At 39.1% G+C, this 18,985-nt stretch overlaps 2 protein-coding genes across 10 annotated transcripts in view; both read left to right on the top strand.

Moving 5' to 3' along the window:
* Positions 1-3,762, top strand: part of MTM1 (myotubularin 1) — a 42,531-nt gene extending 38,769 nt beyond the window's left edge. For 2 of the 3 annotated variants that reach the window (XM_058032543.1, XM_058032544.1), the window contains exon 16: positions 645-3,762. In XM_058032543.1, the coding sequence (XP_057888526.1) occupies positions 645-812 (168 nt within the window). In that variant the 3' untranslated portion in view covers positions 813-3,762. The remainder of the gene's footprint in view (positions 1-644) is intronic. The other variant, XM_058032545.1, reaches the window with a different exon arrangement.
* A 304-nt stretch (positions 3,763-4,066) lies between these two features.
* MTMR1 (myotubularin related protein 1) overlaps positions 4,067-18,985 on the top strand; it is a 39,052-nt gene continuing 24,133 nt past the window's right edge. Inside the window, exons 1-12 of one of the 7 annotated variants that reach the window (XM_058032535.1) lie at positions 4,067-4,161; positions 7,138-7,243; positions 9,710-9,733; positions 11,920-11,973; positions 13,330-13,405; positions 14,198-14,292; positions 14,505-14,612; positions 15,012-15,113; positions 15,800-15,883; positions 16,471-16,620; positions 17,354-17,542; positions 18,497-18,682. In XM_058032535.1, the coding sequence (XP_057888518.1) occupies positions 13,360-13,405; positions 14,198-14,292; positions 14,505-14,612; positions 15,012-15,113; positions 15,800-15,883; positions 16,471-16,620; positions 17,354-17,542; positions 18,497-18,682 (960 nt within the window). In that variant the 5' untranslated portion in view covers positions 4,067-4,161; positions 7,138-7,243; positions 9,710-9,733; positions 11,920-11,973; positions 13,330-13,359. Of the gene's footprint in view, positions 4,162-7,137; positions 7,244-9,709; positions 9,734-11,916; positions 11,974-13,329; positions 13,406-14,197; positions 14,293-14,504; positions 14,613-15,011; positions 15,114-15,799; positions 15,884-16,470; positions 16,621-17,353; positions 17,543-18,496; positions 18,683-18,985 lie in introns of all 7 variants that reach the window. The other 6 variants (XM_058032539.1, XM_058032538.1, XM_058032536.1 and 3 more) reach the window with 6 other exon arrangements.

Below are 18,985 nucleotides of genomic sequence, written 5' to 3'. Positions count from 1 at the left end.
ATTAGTCTGAAAAGGAAGTCAAGCTCAAAGTAGAAACAGTTAAAAGGCTCTTTCTAAGTAATCTCCTGAAAGCCAGAGCAGTTGATTTTAAACAGGTGCAAGTTTACTTAGACAATTCACTTAAAAATGTTTTTTCACTTATTTACACCAAGTTGCAAATTAACTATTAAAAATTCCAGTAAATTTCATCAGTGAGAGAAGTTATTTAAACTGAAGACATGGATCTTAATCTGATCAGTGCAGCTAAAATAATCTGGCTGAACACTGTGTTTTCTGGAAGATGCTGAGACATTTGGCTTCTGGACTCTAAAACCTTTTAGTAAGTCAAGAAAAAAGCTTTGGTCAAGGTATACAAGTACCTATCTTGCACACAATATTAGATAAGAAAATAAAATCCATATGTTCCAGGAAGTGGTGGCTGATTTTACTGAGTTAGGACAAAGGATTTTGTGCCAAGATGGGCTTTGGGGGAGAGAGCTGGAAGGCAGAGGGCTCTCAGGTCACAGCAGTGAGTGGTTCTGTTTAGCTCTGATGTGCTACACCTGCCAGGAAGCCCTGGATACTCGAGCAGCCTGTGTACAAGTGAAGTGCTCAGACTAACCTGGGTCTGTGAAGTGCTCAGACTAACCTGGATCTCTTCCTAGCAGCCAAACCCCGTGGAGCAGCGTTACCTGGAGCTCCTTGCCTTGCGCGATGATTATATCAGGAGACTTGAAGAGCTTCAGATCACAAATAATGCTAAGATATCCAATTCATCAGCCTCATCAACATCTCCCTCACAAATGGTGTCCCAAGTGCAAACACAATTTTGAAGAAAATGTTGGCTTCTTCCCATACTGTAATAGCAAGTGGTGCTTAACATAGATCTCTAAAGAGGAATATTCTAATGCCTTACACTAGACTGTCCTAACACAAATTATTATAAACTGTCTTCATTTGAGGAGGACTTCACAGCAAACACACCCAGCTCTTCGATTACGTGCCTTTCAGAACCTGTGGACTGGGAACATTATTAATCAACTCATAGCTATGGAAGGCTTTAAGAGTTATTTTGGTAGGTCTGGTACAAGTTAAATTGATATATTGTTTTCATAAGAATGCTTTAATTTATTACATTTTAGGTCATGTTTTTGTAAGGAAATTCATGCTCAGTCTTACCTGTCATGAATAAACACAATAATGGCAATAGGAATATTAACACTGTATATAATTAGGTATGTCTGTGTTCCTGTTAGGAATACATTCATGGAGTTCATGAGAGAAAAATAAATTATATTGCAAGATGTCAGAGAGAAGTGTTGAAACTTTCTGATTACCCAAGAATTCCAAATTTTACTTTTTTTTAATAAATAGAAATATGGAAGGCATTTCAGTGATATGCTTCTAAATAAAAAATTCAAATAGCTCAGTAGATATCAAAATAAAAGAAACTTTTTTATTGTAAATTGATTTTATTTTTTTAAAAAAAACAAATGAAAGTTGTACTGGTTTCTGAGAAGTTCTGTTTGGGCTAGCTGTTCAGCACTAAAGTACAGTACAAATTATCACTGTGGGCAGTATTGATTCTTTGGATTAATACAGAATTAAATGTTTCCAAAAGAAAGTTTATAAAATGAAAAACAGAACTAGAGACATTGCTTAAATATTCAGCAATAGCCATAGTATTAAAGCTTCTGTTTGTCTTTTAAAAATAAATGTGCCTGTTTAAAGGAGCTTTTATACCAAAGTAGACAAAAACTCTCAGTTATAAATAATTTTGAAAGCTTGTACATTTATACTTTACTGTTTAATTTAACTCCTGTTCAGCAAATTTATTCTAACATTTAAGGGGCTTCAGTATCCAAGATTTGCATATAGTGTCTGCACTTACATTGAACGTTAAAGTGAGCTCTAGTTTCAAGCCTACCTTTCAGAGGCTTTTTGTAAATCTTTAATTTGTTTCTTTCAGGTAATTTTTAAATAGTTGCTAGCATTTCTTATGACAGTACAAATTTTGCTCTTGATATTTAATTAAAATTTTGCATATTCTCATAAGTTTAATGATATTCAAGCAATCCAGGAAATACTGCAAGTCAGAATCTGTAAAGGACTCTAATATTGTTATTTTAAAGGAGATATTTTGATGCTTTAGGCTTCTATCATTGTAAATTATTGTACATGTGGTGAGTTTTGATCTGCAAGATATAATAGGATTATATATAAATTAAGTTTTGTGTAAGTGTATATAATATAGTTTATTAGAAATTCTGCAAGTTTATAAAGTGTAAATATTTTGCATATGAAAACTAAATTTAAAGGTATAGTTCCATAAAATAAGTCAAAGTTTAGAGGACATTGAATATTTAAAACAGTATTTTTTCAAATGAATAAAAATATACTGCCTCTGGATTTAATTCAGTATATGCACTGAGTTGCACTGTTTTCAGGGAAGTTCAGAGCATACAGCATGTGTGCTCTAAATATGCAGAATTATATGACTTTTGTCCTCTAAATTTCATTCTCCCATCTATGCTCTCCAGTATGTGTATCCAAAATAACAATGTTGTCCCCCAATCTTGACTTGTTAAGATTCATTACATCAGATAAATGAAGAAGGATACTCAGTTGTTCATGATGTATTTTACATTTTGAAAGCTATGCATACTCTGGTATATTTGCCTTCTACTTACTTGTGATTTATTTAAAGAAAAAAGCGCTATTTTTATTAGAATATTTAAAGTTTCTGTATTTGAGTTTAACATATTGGCGACATCTCTGAGCGGTGTGATAAAGTTCTGAAAATCTAATTGTTTTTACTGTGTAAACACTACATGATAACCTGTTACATTTGGGAAAGTGTCATGTAATGGAAAGGATCTTTTTGCACTTACTTCATTACATATTACTTTGTATTACTCTTCAGCTGAATTTGTCTTTGAAGCTCCCTAACATGGCTCTTTGCAGGCTTGCAATTTTTCAAGCCAGCAGATAGGATGTGTGTTTTAATTGTTTTTACATATGAGACCAACATAAAGGTGATTTTAATCCAGTCTGTTCTGGAAAATACTACTTGTGAATGTAGGCATCCAGATTTATCAGTGCTAGCAGAACATCTCTGTCCTTTCCCCAGTCTGGGCTGTTGTGCACAGACCTCCTGAGCTCTGTGCACACCGGTCCCTGCCAGGAGCGCACCTGGGGAAGCTTCTGAGCTCGTGAGGATGAGACTTGCAGGTGCTGAGTGCCTTTTCTAGGAGGGGTGAAAAGCAGAGCTGGGGTGTCAGCATCACCAGCAGTGAATGCCCAATATCCCATAAGAAATGTCAGTCTTGGAATGCTAGTTTAGGTTTTTTGTATTCTTCCTTCCATGGACATGAGGAGAATAAGCTATGTTTTGTGCTGGGTTTCTGTTACTTATTTAGAAAGGTTGTTTTTTTAATGCCTTCTTTTATTTGCTCATGCCTTACCCTTCCCCCCAGCATCAGTTATGGCTGTACCTAAGACATGACTTGTGTGCTACCTCCTTTTGATGTATTGTTAACCTCTGCCTTGAGTTCAGGTGTTGTGTCGCAGCGAGCATTCTGTCATGCATGAGAACATGATCAGTGTGATCAGTACCAGCGCAGGTCTCCTCAGTACTGCCGCTTCCTCACTAACCATGTCGGCCGCTCTCCTTGGATGCCGCGGGACTGCTCTGGAGCCGGGCCCTCCGTGCCAGGCCGTGGGTCGGGGGAGAGCAGTGAACATTATCCGTCTGCCGTGTCTGTGCGGGGAGGGGAAAATAAAGATGTCAGTGCTGAACTCTGTGCCTCCACCAGCCCTTTTCCTGCCGCGTCTCCGCGCTGGGGCCGGAACGGGCGGCGGGCGGGAGTTGCCGTCCCTCGGCCCGGCCCGGCCCGGCCCCGCCTTCCCGCGGGGGCCTCTGGGAAGGCGCCGCCGCCAGGTGACAGCCCTCGGCGCTGCCGGGGCCCCAGCGGGCTGGGCTGTGGCGGCCGGGCCGGGCGCCGCGGAGAGGCGGGAGACCGCCCGCCATCCCGGCGGCGCGGCCGGAACCATGGAGCGAGCGGCGGCGGCGGCGGGGCCGGCGGTGGAGGGCGGCGGCGTGAGCCGGAGAGCCGTGCGGGCGGGGGGCGCCGCGGCGGCGGGCGCGGGGTCGCGGCAGCCCAGCACCGAGACCCTGGACAGGTGAGCGGGGCCGGCGGCCGGGGACGGCCCCGGGCGGAGCGGGCGGCGGGAGAGGGGGCGCCGCGGCCTGCGGGGCCCGGCGGGGGAGGCGGCGGGCGCCCCTCGGCCCAAGCCTCGGCCGAGCGCGGTCCCCCGGTCTCGGGGCGGCCTCCCCGACCCCTCCGGCCCCAGAAGCTGCAGTCTGAGGGCGGCAGTTGTGCAGCGGCGGATGGTCCGCGGCGGGAACCGGCCGTTGTCAAAGTTTCCTCCTGCGCTTGCCGTGTGCCGGCAGTGCCGCCGCCGGCTTGGCCGAGGCTGAGGCGGCCCGGGGCTTTGGCCCGGGGATTGGAGCAGCGTCCTGCAAACCCGAGCTGAGACCGTCCGCGGGTTTTGAGTCTCTTCCCGATTGGTTTGGGTTTTTTTCCGTGCGTGTATTTAATCTGCAGAGGTGGGACTGTCCCCAAGCACCGCTGTGCCCTCTCGGTGTGCGGTGTGTCCCGGAGTGCTGTGTCCCTGGTGTGTGTCTGTGTGTGCAGTGTCCCGGAATGCTGTCTGTGTGTCTGCGTGTGCGTTATGTGTCTGTGTGTCCCTGCTGTGTGTCTATGTGTCCCATGTGTGTCTGTGTGTTCGTTATGTGTCTGTGTGTCCCTGGTGTGTCTCTGTGTGTGCATTATGTGTCTGTAAGTGTGTGCGTTGTGTGTCTGTGTGTCCGTGGTGTGTGTCTGTGTGTGCGTTATGTGTCTGTGTGTCCGTGGTGTGTGTCTGTGTGTGCGTTATGTGTCTGTGTGTCCCTGGTGTGTCTGTGTGTCCCTGGTGTGTCTGTGTGTGCGGTGGGTCCGCAGGGTCTCACCAGAGCGGTGCCAGGTGGGACCGCATCTCCTCCGGCAGCCCCTGGCAGAGACATTACTTCACTCAGAAGTTTCCAGCTGAAGGTGGGCTTCAGAACTGAGCTTAAAAATCCTTAAGCAAGAGTAGAAGTGAATGGAAATCTCACCCTGATGAAAACTAAATAAAAAATAATATTTAAAATCAGTGCTAGGTTCCAGTCTCTGTATTCTCTTTTTTCTCTCAACAGAAACCTGGGGATTTCCATCATTCTAGTGAGGATGGAAATCAAATGTCCATTTTCTGTCATCAAGATGTGCACCTTTGTGTTCCTTATTAATGCACTTTCTTATCCTAATTTTCATCTTCTCTTCTTCTGATCTTCCTCTTTCCTGTCCTAGTTATGTCCATTTGTCATACAGTTCACTTGTTTGCCAGTAGGCTTGTGCCAGGCCAGGCTGATGTGTGTGGCTGCAGATGAGATAGAATGCAAAGGCAATGAGTTCTGCTGTGTGCCCCACTGGTGCATGGGGACAAGGCACCTCGGTGTGATCAGTGTTCTCTGGAACGCTGTCACATCCCCTGCACTGGCCTCAGGGGATGGTCCTGCATTCATATTTGTTTTCCTGCTGTTACTAGCTCTGTTGATATAGTGATTCCTTGTGAAGATAAGCCATAGAAAAATAAATCCTTTACTTAATTAACAAGTGAGTGCTTATTTGAAAACAAACTTAGGCAACCCCTGAAGAGCTATACTGGAAATTAAAGAGATGTGAGAGACTGAGAAATAAATGAGGTAAGAAAAGAATTTCTGTAGGATTTAGGTGTTGGGCTCTTTTGCAGAACTCAAGTGAGGAGTTCTCTAAGTAAATCTGGGTTTAAGTTCAGCACTAACCTGACAGTTGTCTTTGTTGTTCAAGCAGGACTATCATAGATGTGTTTTAGTTGCAAAACAAGATTGTGAGATCTAGTCTTGTGTAGAATGTGCAGGTGGGAAGAAAGCGATTAAAATTTATCAGAAAATTTTTGAAAGATCTTCCACTTTGGGTATGACATTGTTGCATAGATCTGTGCCTTATACTTAGCTATAGTGGCAGAGTTAATGTAAGGAAAGATCTCTTTTTCAGTAGTAATCGGTCATCTGAGGTGACCAATCCTTACCCCACCCTCTTAATGTGTGAGGTGAGGTGCACCTGCTGGGTGCTGGGTATGTGTAGGTCTATTCACTTCAATGTCGTGGAGCAGTCATAGAATCCAAAGCTAGTTTATAAATTAACTTTTAAAAAAATAACATTGTCTTTCTCTATTTGACTTCTGAATAAGCATTCAGTCTATAGATGAGCGCAGCTGAATGGTGTGAAGAGAAGTGGCAGTTATCTAAGGTACCATCTGAGGCTGTGGTAATGCTCAGTTCCCTCTGGCATTCCCAGTTTTTCCTTGGATACCAGTGGGTGTTGAGCAGCCCTAGTGCACTTCAGACTGTCATTGCTTCTCCCTCTCAGTGGGGCATTACTTGTGGGCAGCTCCAGTTCAGGGGGCTGTTCTGAAATGGCACCACCTGGGCTTTAGTGCAGTTCAGGTGCTTTAGGGTTCTTGTAAACACCCTGTGCTGTGCAGTTCAGTGCTGCAGCATGTGAAAGATTATCCAGGGTTTATTTCATTAATTGGGAAAAGCTGCAGATAACTAGAAGTTACCCTTTAGACAACATGTATTTTTAACATTTAATACAGAATACAACATTAGCATAGTTAATTTTTTTTTTTTAATACTAGCACAAAGTAATTTAATTCTGAGGCTTTACAGAATAATCAGGACATATTAATAAGGACAGTATAAGGAGTTTCCTGTTACTTGGCAAAACTCATTCCATGGATGGATTTAAGAAAGAAGCACATGAATGGTAAAAATTACACTGGATAAGGAGCAGAACATTTTTCAAGTTCCTAGGACCCTAATCTCACTTTTAACATCCTGACAGCTCTGTGTTTCTGACATGATCTAGTAAAATTCTTTCATGGAATTTGATCAATAAAATAGTTGCATACTGCCCACAAAGCAAACTAAGTTTTACTATGTTATTGATTAGTTACAGTGTTGCTTTCTGGATCTGTGCTGTTCATAATACACATTTTGAATTACTGCTAAATAATTTGAAATTTCTGGTTTTGTAGCCCGACTGGATCCCACGTGGAATGGTGTAAACAGCTGATTGCTGCGACCATTTCGAGTCAGATTTCAGGGTCTGTCCCATCAGAGGGTGTGTCCAGAGACTACAGGGTAAGTGACCTGAAGAATGCATTGATTTGTTTTAAGATACAAGAGTGGAAGATGGGGAGGGTCCTTGCTATCTTGATTGGCCAATGGTAAGTACTTGAGTGATCACTGAGTGTTTCAGAGCTAGAAACATCTCATTATCCAGAGGAGTCTCTTGAATTTGCTTCCTGTTTTCCTCTATATTTAGAATAGTGCCATTGAAGTCTAGAGAATAAAAATTAAACAGAGAAATGAAAGGAAATTTTAGAAGTCGATGTTTTGAATAAAACATCAAAAGTGAGTTTTCTTTTGATTACTCTATAAAATAATTAGTAAAGTAGATTATAGTTATAGGTTGAAACGGTTTCTTGTGTGGGTTATTCAGAGTGCAGAACTGAGCTCCTCAGATTCCACAAAAAATAAATTAATGTCTTTGTTACTGTATAGGGAACATAATTGAGTATCATTGTTGATGGGGTTTCTCCAGAGACACAGAATTTAACATCAAACAAACAAGTCACCTTTTTCATTCCTTCCCAGCAGTATTTTTGTCACAAAGGTAATGATGCACAGGTTTCTCTGAGTTCCACTGTGCCTTTGTGCCCCTGTTCTTTCACCCTCACTGGCTGTTCCCTTCATGCAGCCACTCAGCTCAGCTGTCAGGAATGGAGCATGGGCAGTTTTTCTCCTCTCACAACCTGACTAAAGTTACCAATGTTTTTCAATTCCCATTAAGAAGCCCAACTTGCTGCTGTTTAGATCCCTTTTTCTTCCTAGATTTGTAACAGTTTTATTGTTCATAGAGAATGGCCACTGGAAAGTTTTTATGTCTTGTTTTGTTTGACTTGATTTTAATTCACATATGCTCTGTGATTACAAAGTATGTTGTCTGCAAACAGCACATTTTAGATTGAGTGACAGCAGGTCAGATTCAGCCTGAGTCTGAGATGAGTCCACAAAATGTTTTTGACTGTAGTGTGTTTAGAAGTTCAACAGAGTTTCACACAGTTGGCACAGTCAGCACTTTGTACAGAGTAGCTCTCCCATTCTACAGCAGCTGAATTGCAAATGCTTGCTCCAGGTCAAGGCCATCATTTTTGGTAAAACACTGTGGGAAAGCTTGCTTTGCATCTGTTGATGTTGTATTTGCCAAGGATTTCATTTTAGGTAAAATCCATGTGTGTAAGGCTGGTGTTCAGTTTATCTCTGAGTAAAGTGCATTCCTCTGGAATGAAGAGCACTGTTTAATTTTGAATAGCTTCCATCTCTATACCAAACTCTTCTCAGATATTATTTAACAGGAATAAATCTTTTAAGGCCTAATTAAAATTCTACTTCATTCTCTCTCTCTGAGAAGTGAAAGAAAAGGATTTAAGCCTGATGGTTTAAATGAAGAATTTTTGTGGATAAATTGTATTTGGCATCATTGCATTGCTGTGATTTGAAATCCCATATTTGTATATAACGTGATGGAATTTTTTATAGTTGCTTACTCAGTACCACTAACAGGTTGTGTTTGTTCATTATTACTGTGGAATCCACACATGAAATGCTCAGTTTTCCTTTGAGACATCTTTCTCTTTTGATGCACTTTCCTGGGTCTTCATTACCTTTGGTTACCTCGAATTGCTGCATTTTGAGACTATGTTACAACTCAGAGCCTTCAGAACAGGTCAGATGTGTGTGTTTGCTTCTGGAACTGCTCAGGCAGTTCTGTTACTTTGTGCTGGATTTACCCGGAAATCATTGCTTTATTCTTTCTTTTTTATTGTTTAAATTAATATGCTTGCAAAACCAAGTAAATATATTGATTCTTGTATCTAGCAGTGTTACTCACGTTACTCTTATGTGACTTAGCAGGAGGAGGGAAGCAAGGGGGCAGCGAATGGAATGGTGAGAACCGGAGAGCACTGGGGGAGCTCTTGCTTGCTAAACCCTCCAGCAGCAGCGATCTCAGGCTCTGCTCAGCTCTGCTCTGCGTGTCTTCTCTGACACATGCTCTGCCTGCAGAGTGTTCTTGAATGAGGGGCTCATATAAATGAAAATGGCTCAGATTGTAGCTGCTGGCTACAAGCACCTTCAGAAGTTGAGAAGAGTTGTCTTTTTCTGAAAGGTCCGTGCCTCTCCTTCATGGTTGTTAGTGCAGGCTTATTGTCTTCCACCTAGAAGGATTACCAGGCTCTTTCTTCTCTTTTAACAATAGCACAGTGTAGTAGGATAAAAGGGTGATTAGGAATGAATGTTTTCAAAGAGCTTGGAATTTGTTACATCACTAAAATCAAGTGGCTAAGATTTTTTTTAGACCAAAAAAAATCTGCAAATGAGAGTTATTAGTTCTACATAATTGTGTTTTGTTCTTTCAAAACCCAGCTATAAATAAAATGTTTAGGAGTAGAGTTGTTTTGAAAATCTGGTGAATTAAGATACGGTATCTTTAACAAATCAAATCCATGTGTTTCATTGGATAATATTTTATATTTTAACTAACAGGTGTACAGGAGGCCAGTAATACGGGTAAGATTACCTTTGGCTAGCAGTGAACTGCCTCCTACCTGTGTGTCTCTTGTGCTGTGTGAGATCTTGGTGTGTCAAGCGTTCTTTACCTCATTAATGGGTTTTATGGAGCAGTCAGGCCATTTTGCTATGCAGTGCAACAGCTTCTTGCCACAAAAATGCTTTATATACATTACAATGTTTTCATGAGCAATGAAAGTCAGTATGTAAGAGAGCAATATTTTAAAATTATGTTATGAATGTGCAATACTAACTTCAGTTTTATTACATTAATTTTGACAAAATGGATGCTTGCAATTCAGGTTTACGTGCTTCAGAGTGCAGAGTACTGTGTTAGCAGCTCTAACATGTCTGTGCTAAAGAATACCAGTGGTAAAAGCAATTTGTCTGTCTGTCCTATTTAAGTAAGTTCCAAATTCATGCTTGCCTTTGTACTTGTTTTAAATTAGTTGTTACCAGGCTGTAATAGGATTGAAAGTTAGGTTTGAAGTTAGGCACTAGTGCAATGACCTACATCTTTTTAATGATAATTTTGAGGCCAGGGCTTGCCCATTGTCCATTGAAGATTAAAAAGGGCATGCCTTGTTTTCTTGCCCCTCTCTCTTGGTAACATTTATGGAGTGAGAAATGATCTGGATAGTGTTCTGACATTGTTCATGAAATGTGTCCAACACTTTTATTCAAACAAAGACCTCTTGTTCAGTCTGAAACCAAGAGATGAAGTCTGAATAGATTCTTTTTCTCATCTGTTGTTTACCTATTTAAAAATGATGTGTTTAGTCCAATCATACAAATCCACAAATTGATATTTTTTTTCTTTTGAATCGACAGCACTTCAAATAATTGGTCTTAGTTGAGTAACAAAAAGTCGTTTTGTTCAGTTGTTCCCAGTTCTGTGTAAAGGCTTTGATATTTGAATGGTCTGCTCTGCTTCTTTGTCTTTCATATATTTAAATTTTTTGGTGTATTTGCTCATTGTCCTGCTATTTTTCTTCCAGAGATCACAGTGTCTACTTTTCTTTGATTTCAGAAACAATATAATTATGATCAGAAATTTAAGTAATTTCTGCATGACAGAATTCTACCCATACCAAAATGTTAGTAACATTATAGCTTGAAAAGGTTTTTTCATTACATACAACTTTTTTAACTCATGTGGAGTTCAAATTATCTGAAGATATCTGAAGTCCTTTTTCTAAGCTTGTTCTTGAGGGTTTCTTGTAGAAATACTGTAAAAAGAAAAATTGACTTCTAACAACACTTGTAAATTTAGACTGAGGTTGATTTTACAGTCTGACCAAGTGAGTTCTTTGCATTTGAGCTGGGAGTCATGGACTGTCATGAGCACAACTTCTCTCCAGCTGTTAAAGGAAGAAGACGGAAGAACATTTTTGGCTGAACATGTTAAAATAATTCCTTCAGCTGACCCAATGACATTTGTGCTTCTCTCCAGTGTGCAAAAGGACCTTATGTTTATTAAGGAAATTGAACTAATGTTCAGGATTTGCTGCCAATGATGCAAAAATAAATTACCATGAAAATGTGAATTGTTTGCATATTTTGCTATGAGTAGTAGTTTTAGTTTCTGTAAAGTTACTGGCCAAGTTTCCAACAGCAACATAGAAGTTGCTAGAAAGCTATGTAAAACTATAAGATTGAGAGTTCAATTACAAAATGTTTTACACAGCAAAGCTTTTTTTTAAGTGTCTAGGTACTTCTATTGGATGTCAATCTATTTTTTCTGTAAAAGATTGCATGAGTTTTCCCATAATGCTGCCATTGCAAGTTGTTCTCAATTTCTTCTATTGATAAGCATGTGGCATACTGAAATTAATTTTCTTCATTGTAAGGTTATTTGTCTTAAAAAGACAGTACATACTTTTATGTTCTTATCTTCCAGCACTGACTCTTTTGTGAAAAAGGGAGTAAATTTTTCATTTTGTATTGTGCCAAGTAACATTCAAAGGATGGTGCTAATAGCTTGGATTCCCTTCTGTGGAAAGTAGTGTGTGCCAGGAGTGGAAGATTTTGGAAAGCTAAACTGGAGTTAAAGTATATGCTGTCTTTTTAAGGAAATTTTAAAAAGGGAAGCAAAAAAAAAGATAAGATTCTGTCCTTTCACCTGTTGTCTGCAATTTTTTTGCTGTTACTTCTCTCTTGCCCTACTGCTGCCTCATGCAAAGCAGGAGATTCAGGATGGACACAATGGCTATCATTCTGAAGCAGAACCTGATCAGGTGGCAAGTTTTACTCATCTTTCATTCATTAACTATGTAGCAAGGTACTATAAAGTAGTATTCATACAGTGCATACAAATCTTACTTTTCTTACTCAAGAGAAGCCCTAGAAAGCATTTAGTTGTAACAGGTTATGTGCCAGACAGGGTTTTCTTGTAAGGTCATGTAGTCTAAAATATAATACTGAACATAAGCCTGGCTTACAGAGCGCATCCACCCTCAGTCTGTAAGCACATTATTTTTTGTGATTGACTGCTGAATGTAAAATTCCAAAATTTTCCAAGGAAATCTCAAGCCAGAGATCAGCTGAAATATTTTTAGAAATGATTTATTAGGGAGAGCTTGGGGTAGTCTGTGTGGAAGCAGAGAGATCCTGCCAGTTACTTCTGTGTGGGTCAGAGCTGCAATACCAAGGGGAGGATTAGTTGTTTATTGTAACAAGTTACCCCATTATATTTATTCAGGATGTAAAAAATAGAGACCCTATTGTCTCATCATTTTGACCTGAGGCAGATCACTTTATTACATGGTCCTTAACAGGCCCACAAACTGTTTTATGCTTTATTACAATCTTTAGTACTTTTTAAATCTTAGCTGCCAGCAAAAGACCCTAAGAATCCATCATGTATCAATCATTCAGCAATGAAGCCATTTACCTCAATGAAAATTTATTAAAGTAACTCTTTATTTTAAAATTGCTAATTGTCCTTCTATATTTTGTTATTACTTCATTCTTAATCTGACCATCTGGATCCAAAATTCCTATAGTGAACCTGTTCCATAACCTGTGGCATTCTTAGTGTAAGGTATTGATTGAAATAGAGCATTGTGGGGTGCTTCTTACTATCAAAATCACAAAGTTAAAATGTTTAAATAAAGTTTCTGCCATATAATTCTCTCAGATGAAAATACTCAAATATTAAATAAGCAGCGTTAGAATTCTTAAAAAAACAAAAGAGCTTTAAAATGTTCTCAAATAGATAAAATACCCCAAAAATACCTGCATTCAGCAAAACGCTAACAAATTTTTAATTAATAATTTGGGCTGATCTTATTGTTCTTATTTTTGTATGCTGTATATAGCTAGCATGTGAAACTAATTGTTGCATGAATGCTTTGTTACTAATATGTAACTAACATGTATGTCTGTGTTAAATTTATAATGCTTAGTTTTGTGTTTGGTTGTTTTTTTGTTTTTTTTTCTTTTACTGTGGTACTGTTTAGTACAGTTGTGCGATTTTAAAAAAGACACACTTCTTGTGTTCCAGTAATCTGGTAGTAAAAGCACTTTGCATCAAAATGTATCGATGTGGTACAGATGGAGAGTGAGATTTACTCATGATTTTGGATTTTTGCCAGGCACTGCGGGATGGAAACAAACTGGCACAGATGGAAGAGGCTCCACTTTTTCCTGGAGAATCAATCAAAGTTATTGGTAAGTGTACCACTGAGTGCTGCACTGAATACTGGCAAATTGCTGCTTTATTTAAAAACAGAATATGACTTCCTTTTGACTTTTGGTATTTCATTTAATGCCACTTAAAATTAGATGTGGATTTCTTTTCTTTGTCTTGTAAATCCAAGTGTAGGAAGGAGAAATCAGATCCAGAGGATGACTTGCTCCATATAGATAATATTAATTTTCCTAAGGATTTTTTGTTCCATAGGGATATATATATTGTATTTCTGCTTGGGGTGCTAAGAGTATATCACAGATTCAAAATTATATTCTTCAAAAAAGATGAAGTTGTGATGAACTTATTTTCCAGTACTTAGTGGGATTTATTTCACTCTGGCATGTGACAGCAAGCTCTGTGCTAGCAGTGCAGTACTTGGCTAGGAAAGAATACCAGCAAATAAAAGTGAAAACAAAGCTGTGGCTATAGAACTGAATTACTTGGAGATGGGGTGCCTGTGGATCAGTAATTGCCACTTTGGATGCTCTGTCTTTGGGGTGAGTGTGGCTGCTCTGAACCTGGGGACCTGCTGGGGACCTGCCTGCCCTTGCTGCAGCCCTGCCCCAAGTGCTCAGGAGCAGCAGGGGAGGAATTGGATTCCTTTCCTTGTTGAGATAAAGACAACTCTGCAAGAATAGACCTTCCTAAAGAGGTCAGGCATCAAAATCTTATGGAGCTGCCAAAATCTTGTGAGTTTCAAATGAAAATAGACTGTTATGCATCAAATGTCTGTAATAGTAAAACAAAGCTCTAATTGATCTGTTTTCCAGCTAAGGACGTTATGTATATCTGCCCATTTATGGGAGCAGTCAGTGGCACACTCACAGTGACGGACTTCAGAATGTTTATCAAAAGTGTGGAGAGGGTAAGACTTCACTATCTATCTGCCTGCAGTTTCAGGTAGGAATGTTGTTGAAGTAGATTTCAGAAAGTGACAAATTCCATGAAGTGTGATGTTTCACAGCAGTTTACTAAACTGCTGTGAAACTGTTGGCTCTAATGAAACACACGTGAATAGTACCAATTTGTATTTCTTCTCATGTAATAAAATCTATTTCTTTTATATACAAATTTCAGGATCCACCTTTTGTTGTTGATGTTCCCCTTGGAGTTATAAGTAGGGTTGAAAAAATTGGAGTACAGAGCCATGGAGACAATTCATGTGGTATAGAAATAGTTTGCAAGGTAAGGTGTGGTAGAGATTTATTTATAGTAAATTATTTTCATTTCATTTTTCTGTAAGAAGAATCTGCCAGCCCATGTGCTGTTTTTCTGTCTGATCAGTTCCCTGTATTTGAATCATGCTTCATTTATTTCAGTTCCTCTATGATACTTGCAGTCTAAAACACTTCTGCCTTTTGTCTGAAGAGTGAATTGAAAGGAAAAGTGGCAATTTTTATATCAAGCGTCTCTACTGACAGTCCTAGTTACCTCATGAATGCTTACACAACTCTGTTCTGTTGGGGGTTAGATGATGTCAGTGACTTAGTGTTCCATATATGCCTTCATTCAATCAAATGTCTTATAACTGCTTTTTCTTTTTTTAAGTTACCATAGAGTAAAACTGTCACTTATTTTTGACAGGATATGAGAAATTTGCGGCTGGCCTATAAACAGGAAGAGCAGAACAGACTGGAGATCTTTGAAAACCTTGTAATACGTGCATTTCCTGTTTCTAATGGGCTGGTAAGTCTTGAGATGGAGAGAGGCTGTCACTGGCTCTCCTCTTTTGGGAAAGTGTAGGGGAGGAAATACAAGGGCTGCATAACAAACTTTGAAGTGTTGATTCACAAAATCTGTTATAGAGCGGGCAGGCCACTCTGACCCTGTGTGATTTTGCATTAATTCATCAAACACAGCTGTGTCTGCTATTGGTGAAATTAATTTATGCATAACCCTTGAGATCTAGGTTTGCCTAATGTTGCTGATTAAAAATATGTATGTGTTGACTCTTGTTTTCTGCAGTAGATAATTAAATCTAGAAGTTCTATCTAATACAACAAATAGGTACAATTAGTCTTGTTATAAGCTGCAGAATCCTATTTTGTTTGCTTGTGTGGGTAAGGAACTGGTTGGGAGGTAGGAAACCAATTTTCTAATCTTGGCATTGCCATTGATGTGTTGTGTGATCAGAGGCAAGTAACTTCAATTTTCTGTTTCCTATGTTGTTTTTTTGAACTTTAAACTCATGCTTGATGGAACTCATACTTAATGGAAAAAACTATCTTTTTTTCTAGCTCAGTGTTTTCCAGTCTTGACTGAAGGTGTTATGTCTGCTTGATATTTGAAATACTGGAGTGTTGACTGTTCTGGAGTTACTGTGCTTACAACCTGTCAGGCAGTAATTTATGATTTTGTTTTGTTGTTTTTAGCCTCTTTTTGCATTCAGCTATAAGGAAAAGTTTGCTGTTAATGGCTGGAAGGTGTATGATCCAATGGCAGAATATAAGAGGCAGGTAAGTTATAGAATATTTGGTGTATTTTTTTTTCTCCATCTCCCCCAGAGCCATTTAAACAAAGAAAAAATGTTACAGAAAATGCATAATTTTCAGCTCTTGCTACATAGACTGACTGTCTGCATCTCATGATTAAATAATAAAATGCAAGTGGCCTGAGTTTGAGTGTGTTGAGCACCTGCTAAAGTTGATGGAGATACAGGTGCTTGGAGATACTGAGTACTTGAGTGAATTGGTCTAACTTAACATGATTTTGAAATCCATATTTTTCAAGTGCTGTTTCTACAAAACACGGGCTTTATAAAAAATTGAATTTGAATAAACATCACTAAACAGAAGAGTAACTGTAATTTGTAATTTTAAATCTGCATTTTCCATCTGGTTATTTTCCTTATCAGTTTAGTATGAAAGACTTCCATTGGTTTATGATTCAGTATGAAGACCAAAGTTTATAGCTTATTTATTAAAAAAATTGTGCATGCCTTTTTTTTTTTAAATCATGCAGCACATAAAATTTTTCAGTGCCCCAAACTGAGATATGTAAAGGTCTAACCTGAAAAATGCAAGATTGTTTTGTTTCCATACAGGGCTTGCCCAATGAGAGTTGGAAGATATCCAAAATTAACAGCACCTATGAGCTCTGTGATACATACCCTGCTGTTCTTGTTGTGCCAACCAGTGTGAAGGATGATGACCTCTCAAAAGTGGCAGCATTTAGAGCAAAAGGGAGAGTTCCTGTAAGTGAAATTTGTACAAGAGAATAAAAGTGTTTTAGAAATTTGTAGCTTTTAAGAAATTATTAGTGTTCTTTTAGGCTTTGTTTTTTAAACAACAGTGGGGTGGCTTCCTTCCTGAGTTGGGGGGTGGGGAAAAGAAAGAAGAATTAGACTTAATGGGTTTAGAACTGAAGGGAGCAACTCAAGTGTGAGTTTAATTGCACAATTATTGTGCTATGTAGTGAGTTTTTTGTTTGGATTAGCACTTCTAGGCCACAGTGGTATCTCATGCTCTGGCATGTATTAGCTTGTGTTCTTATTTGGAATAGAATGTGTCATAGCCATAGTGCTTTGCTTGAGAATAGACAAGGTAGCATTAGAACCACTTTAAATATGTTAGACTGTGTTGGTTTTCATGCTTAGCAAGATAGTATATAGGTCCATATTCTTCCACATGGAAGCAGATTTTATTCCTCCATTGCCCTTTTTTTTCAATTAGAATAATACAGGCTTAGTTGCTGTTAGAAATAACAGCTAAGATGTTTAGAATCACTCTGTATTTCAGGCTCAGATTTGGGATGAGCAGTCAGTGCTAGTGTGCTGTCAATATGTTTTTGCATCAGCTGGTCCTTAAACTTCCATTTGTTGATTTGCCAGGAAATAATGCCAGATAGGCAATGTGATTGTCTGGTTGTTCTCTGGCCTGCTGCTTTTGTAGTAGTGTAGTGAATTAAATACTTTTCTCTTGTTGCAGGTGTTATCCTGGATCCATCCTGAGAGTCAAGCAACAATCACACGATGCAGCCAGCCATCAGTTGGCCCAAATGATAAACGTTGCAAGGAAGATGAAAAATATTTGCAGACAATTATGGATGCCAATGCTCAGTCACACAAACTTATCATCTTTGATGCCAGGCAGAATAGTGTTGCAGATACAAACAAGGTAGGTTTGTATCATAACTGGCATTAGTTCATCAGCTTTATCACAAGACTGAAGCTTGAGCCAGATATCAGAATGTGGAGAATCTGATGTTGAAAGGAGATAAGAAAGGGTGCCTAAAGAGGGAGGAAGGTAAGTTGCTTGTACCATTTTAGAAAGGCTGGCAGGAATCAAAGGCAGCATGAAGATACTGTTACTGTCATGTTTTCTGAAAAATCCCTTTGCCAGGATTTCTTCTCCTGGGAAGCTGAGAAGCTCCAGAGAAAACTCAGAACAATAATTAGCTGATTCCTGTGTTTTGCTGCTTTGGAATGTAGTTGGAGATTGTTTTATCCAACAGGTGGTTTTTTTGATTGGTTTCATGTGAATTGTTTTAACTTAATGACCAATCACTGTCCAGCTGTGTTGGGACTCTGGAGTCAGTCACGAGTTTTCATTATCATTCTTTTGTAACCTTCTGTCTTTCTCTATTCTCTATTCTTTAGTATAGTTTTAGTATATCATTCTATTATATAATATAAGTACATAAAAAATAAGAAATTAGCCTTCTAAGAACATGGAGTCAGATTTTCAATTCCTCCTTCGTCCTGGGCACCCAGAAAATACCACAAATGGTGACCTCAGACATTGGCTGTAGCCTGAGCTCAGGACAGACCCACAGATATAGCTGAGAAATTATGCAGTAAAGCTCACAGAAGACAGAAGCTTTCATTAATAAAGCAGTGAAGGTATATGGATGTACTATCAAATGTAGCCTGTTGCAATTAGAATTTCTTTTACCTAAAAAACCTCCAGTTTTTTTTAGAAAACCAGAAGCCAAAAATATGTTTTTATCAGCACTAAAATAATCTCTTCTCTCAGAAAATTCTTAAACTTGAATAAAATAACTCTCTCTGCCTTATGCTGAAGTCCTATACATGTTCTTCTCATTGTCTGCTTTTACCTTTTGAATGACAGGCTAAAGGTGGAGGTTATGAAAGTGAAAGTGCCTACCCAAATGCAGAGCTGGTCTTTTTGGAGATTCACAATATCCATGTGATGAGAGAATCCCTGAGAAAACTGAAAGAAATTGTTTATCCTACCATTGATGAGACTCGGTGGCTGTCAAACGTGGACTCCACACACTGGCTGGAATATATAAGGGTAAAATGCTTTTGATGTGGAAAATCAATTACTTTTTTAAACCATGCTTTCAACTTCCACTTCCAAAAATATTGCTAAAATCATGCTGAAACTCAAGAATAATCTTGTGAATCAGAATAATCTTGTGAAAAAATGTAATTTTTAAATAATTGCTTAGAACACAGCATTTTAAGCATTCCATAATAACACAGTATTTCTAGTTCTGTGTACTGGGAGATAGTGAGTTAATTCCCAATAATACAGTATCATATTTACTGCTGTGTTTTATTTTCTTGAGAAGGAATGTTTGTGGGCAGTCCAGGA

Source organism: Melospiza georgiana, chromosome 12, assembly GCF_028018845.1.
Source record: "Melospiza georgiana isolate bMelGeo1 chromosome 12, bMelGeo1.pri, whole genome shotgun sequence".
In the NCBI taxonomy this organism is placed as follows: domain Eukaryota; kingdom Metazoa; phylum Chordata; class Aves; order Passeriformes; family Passerellidae; genus Melospiza; species Melospiza georgiana.
This window is presented reverse-complemented; position numbering and strand designations above follow the sequence as displayed.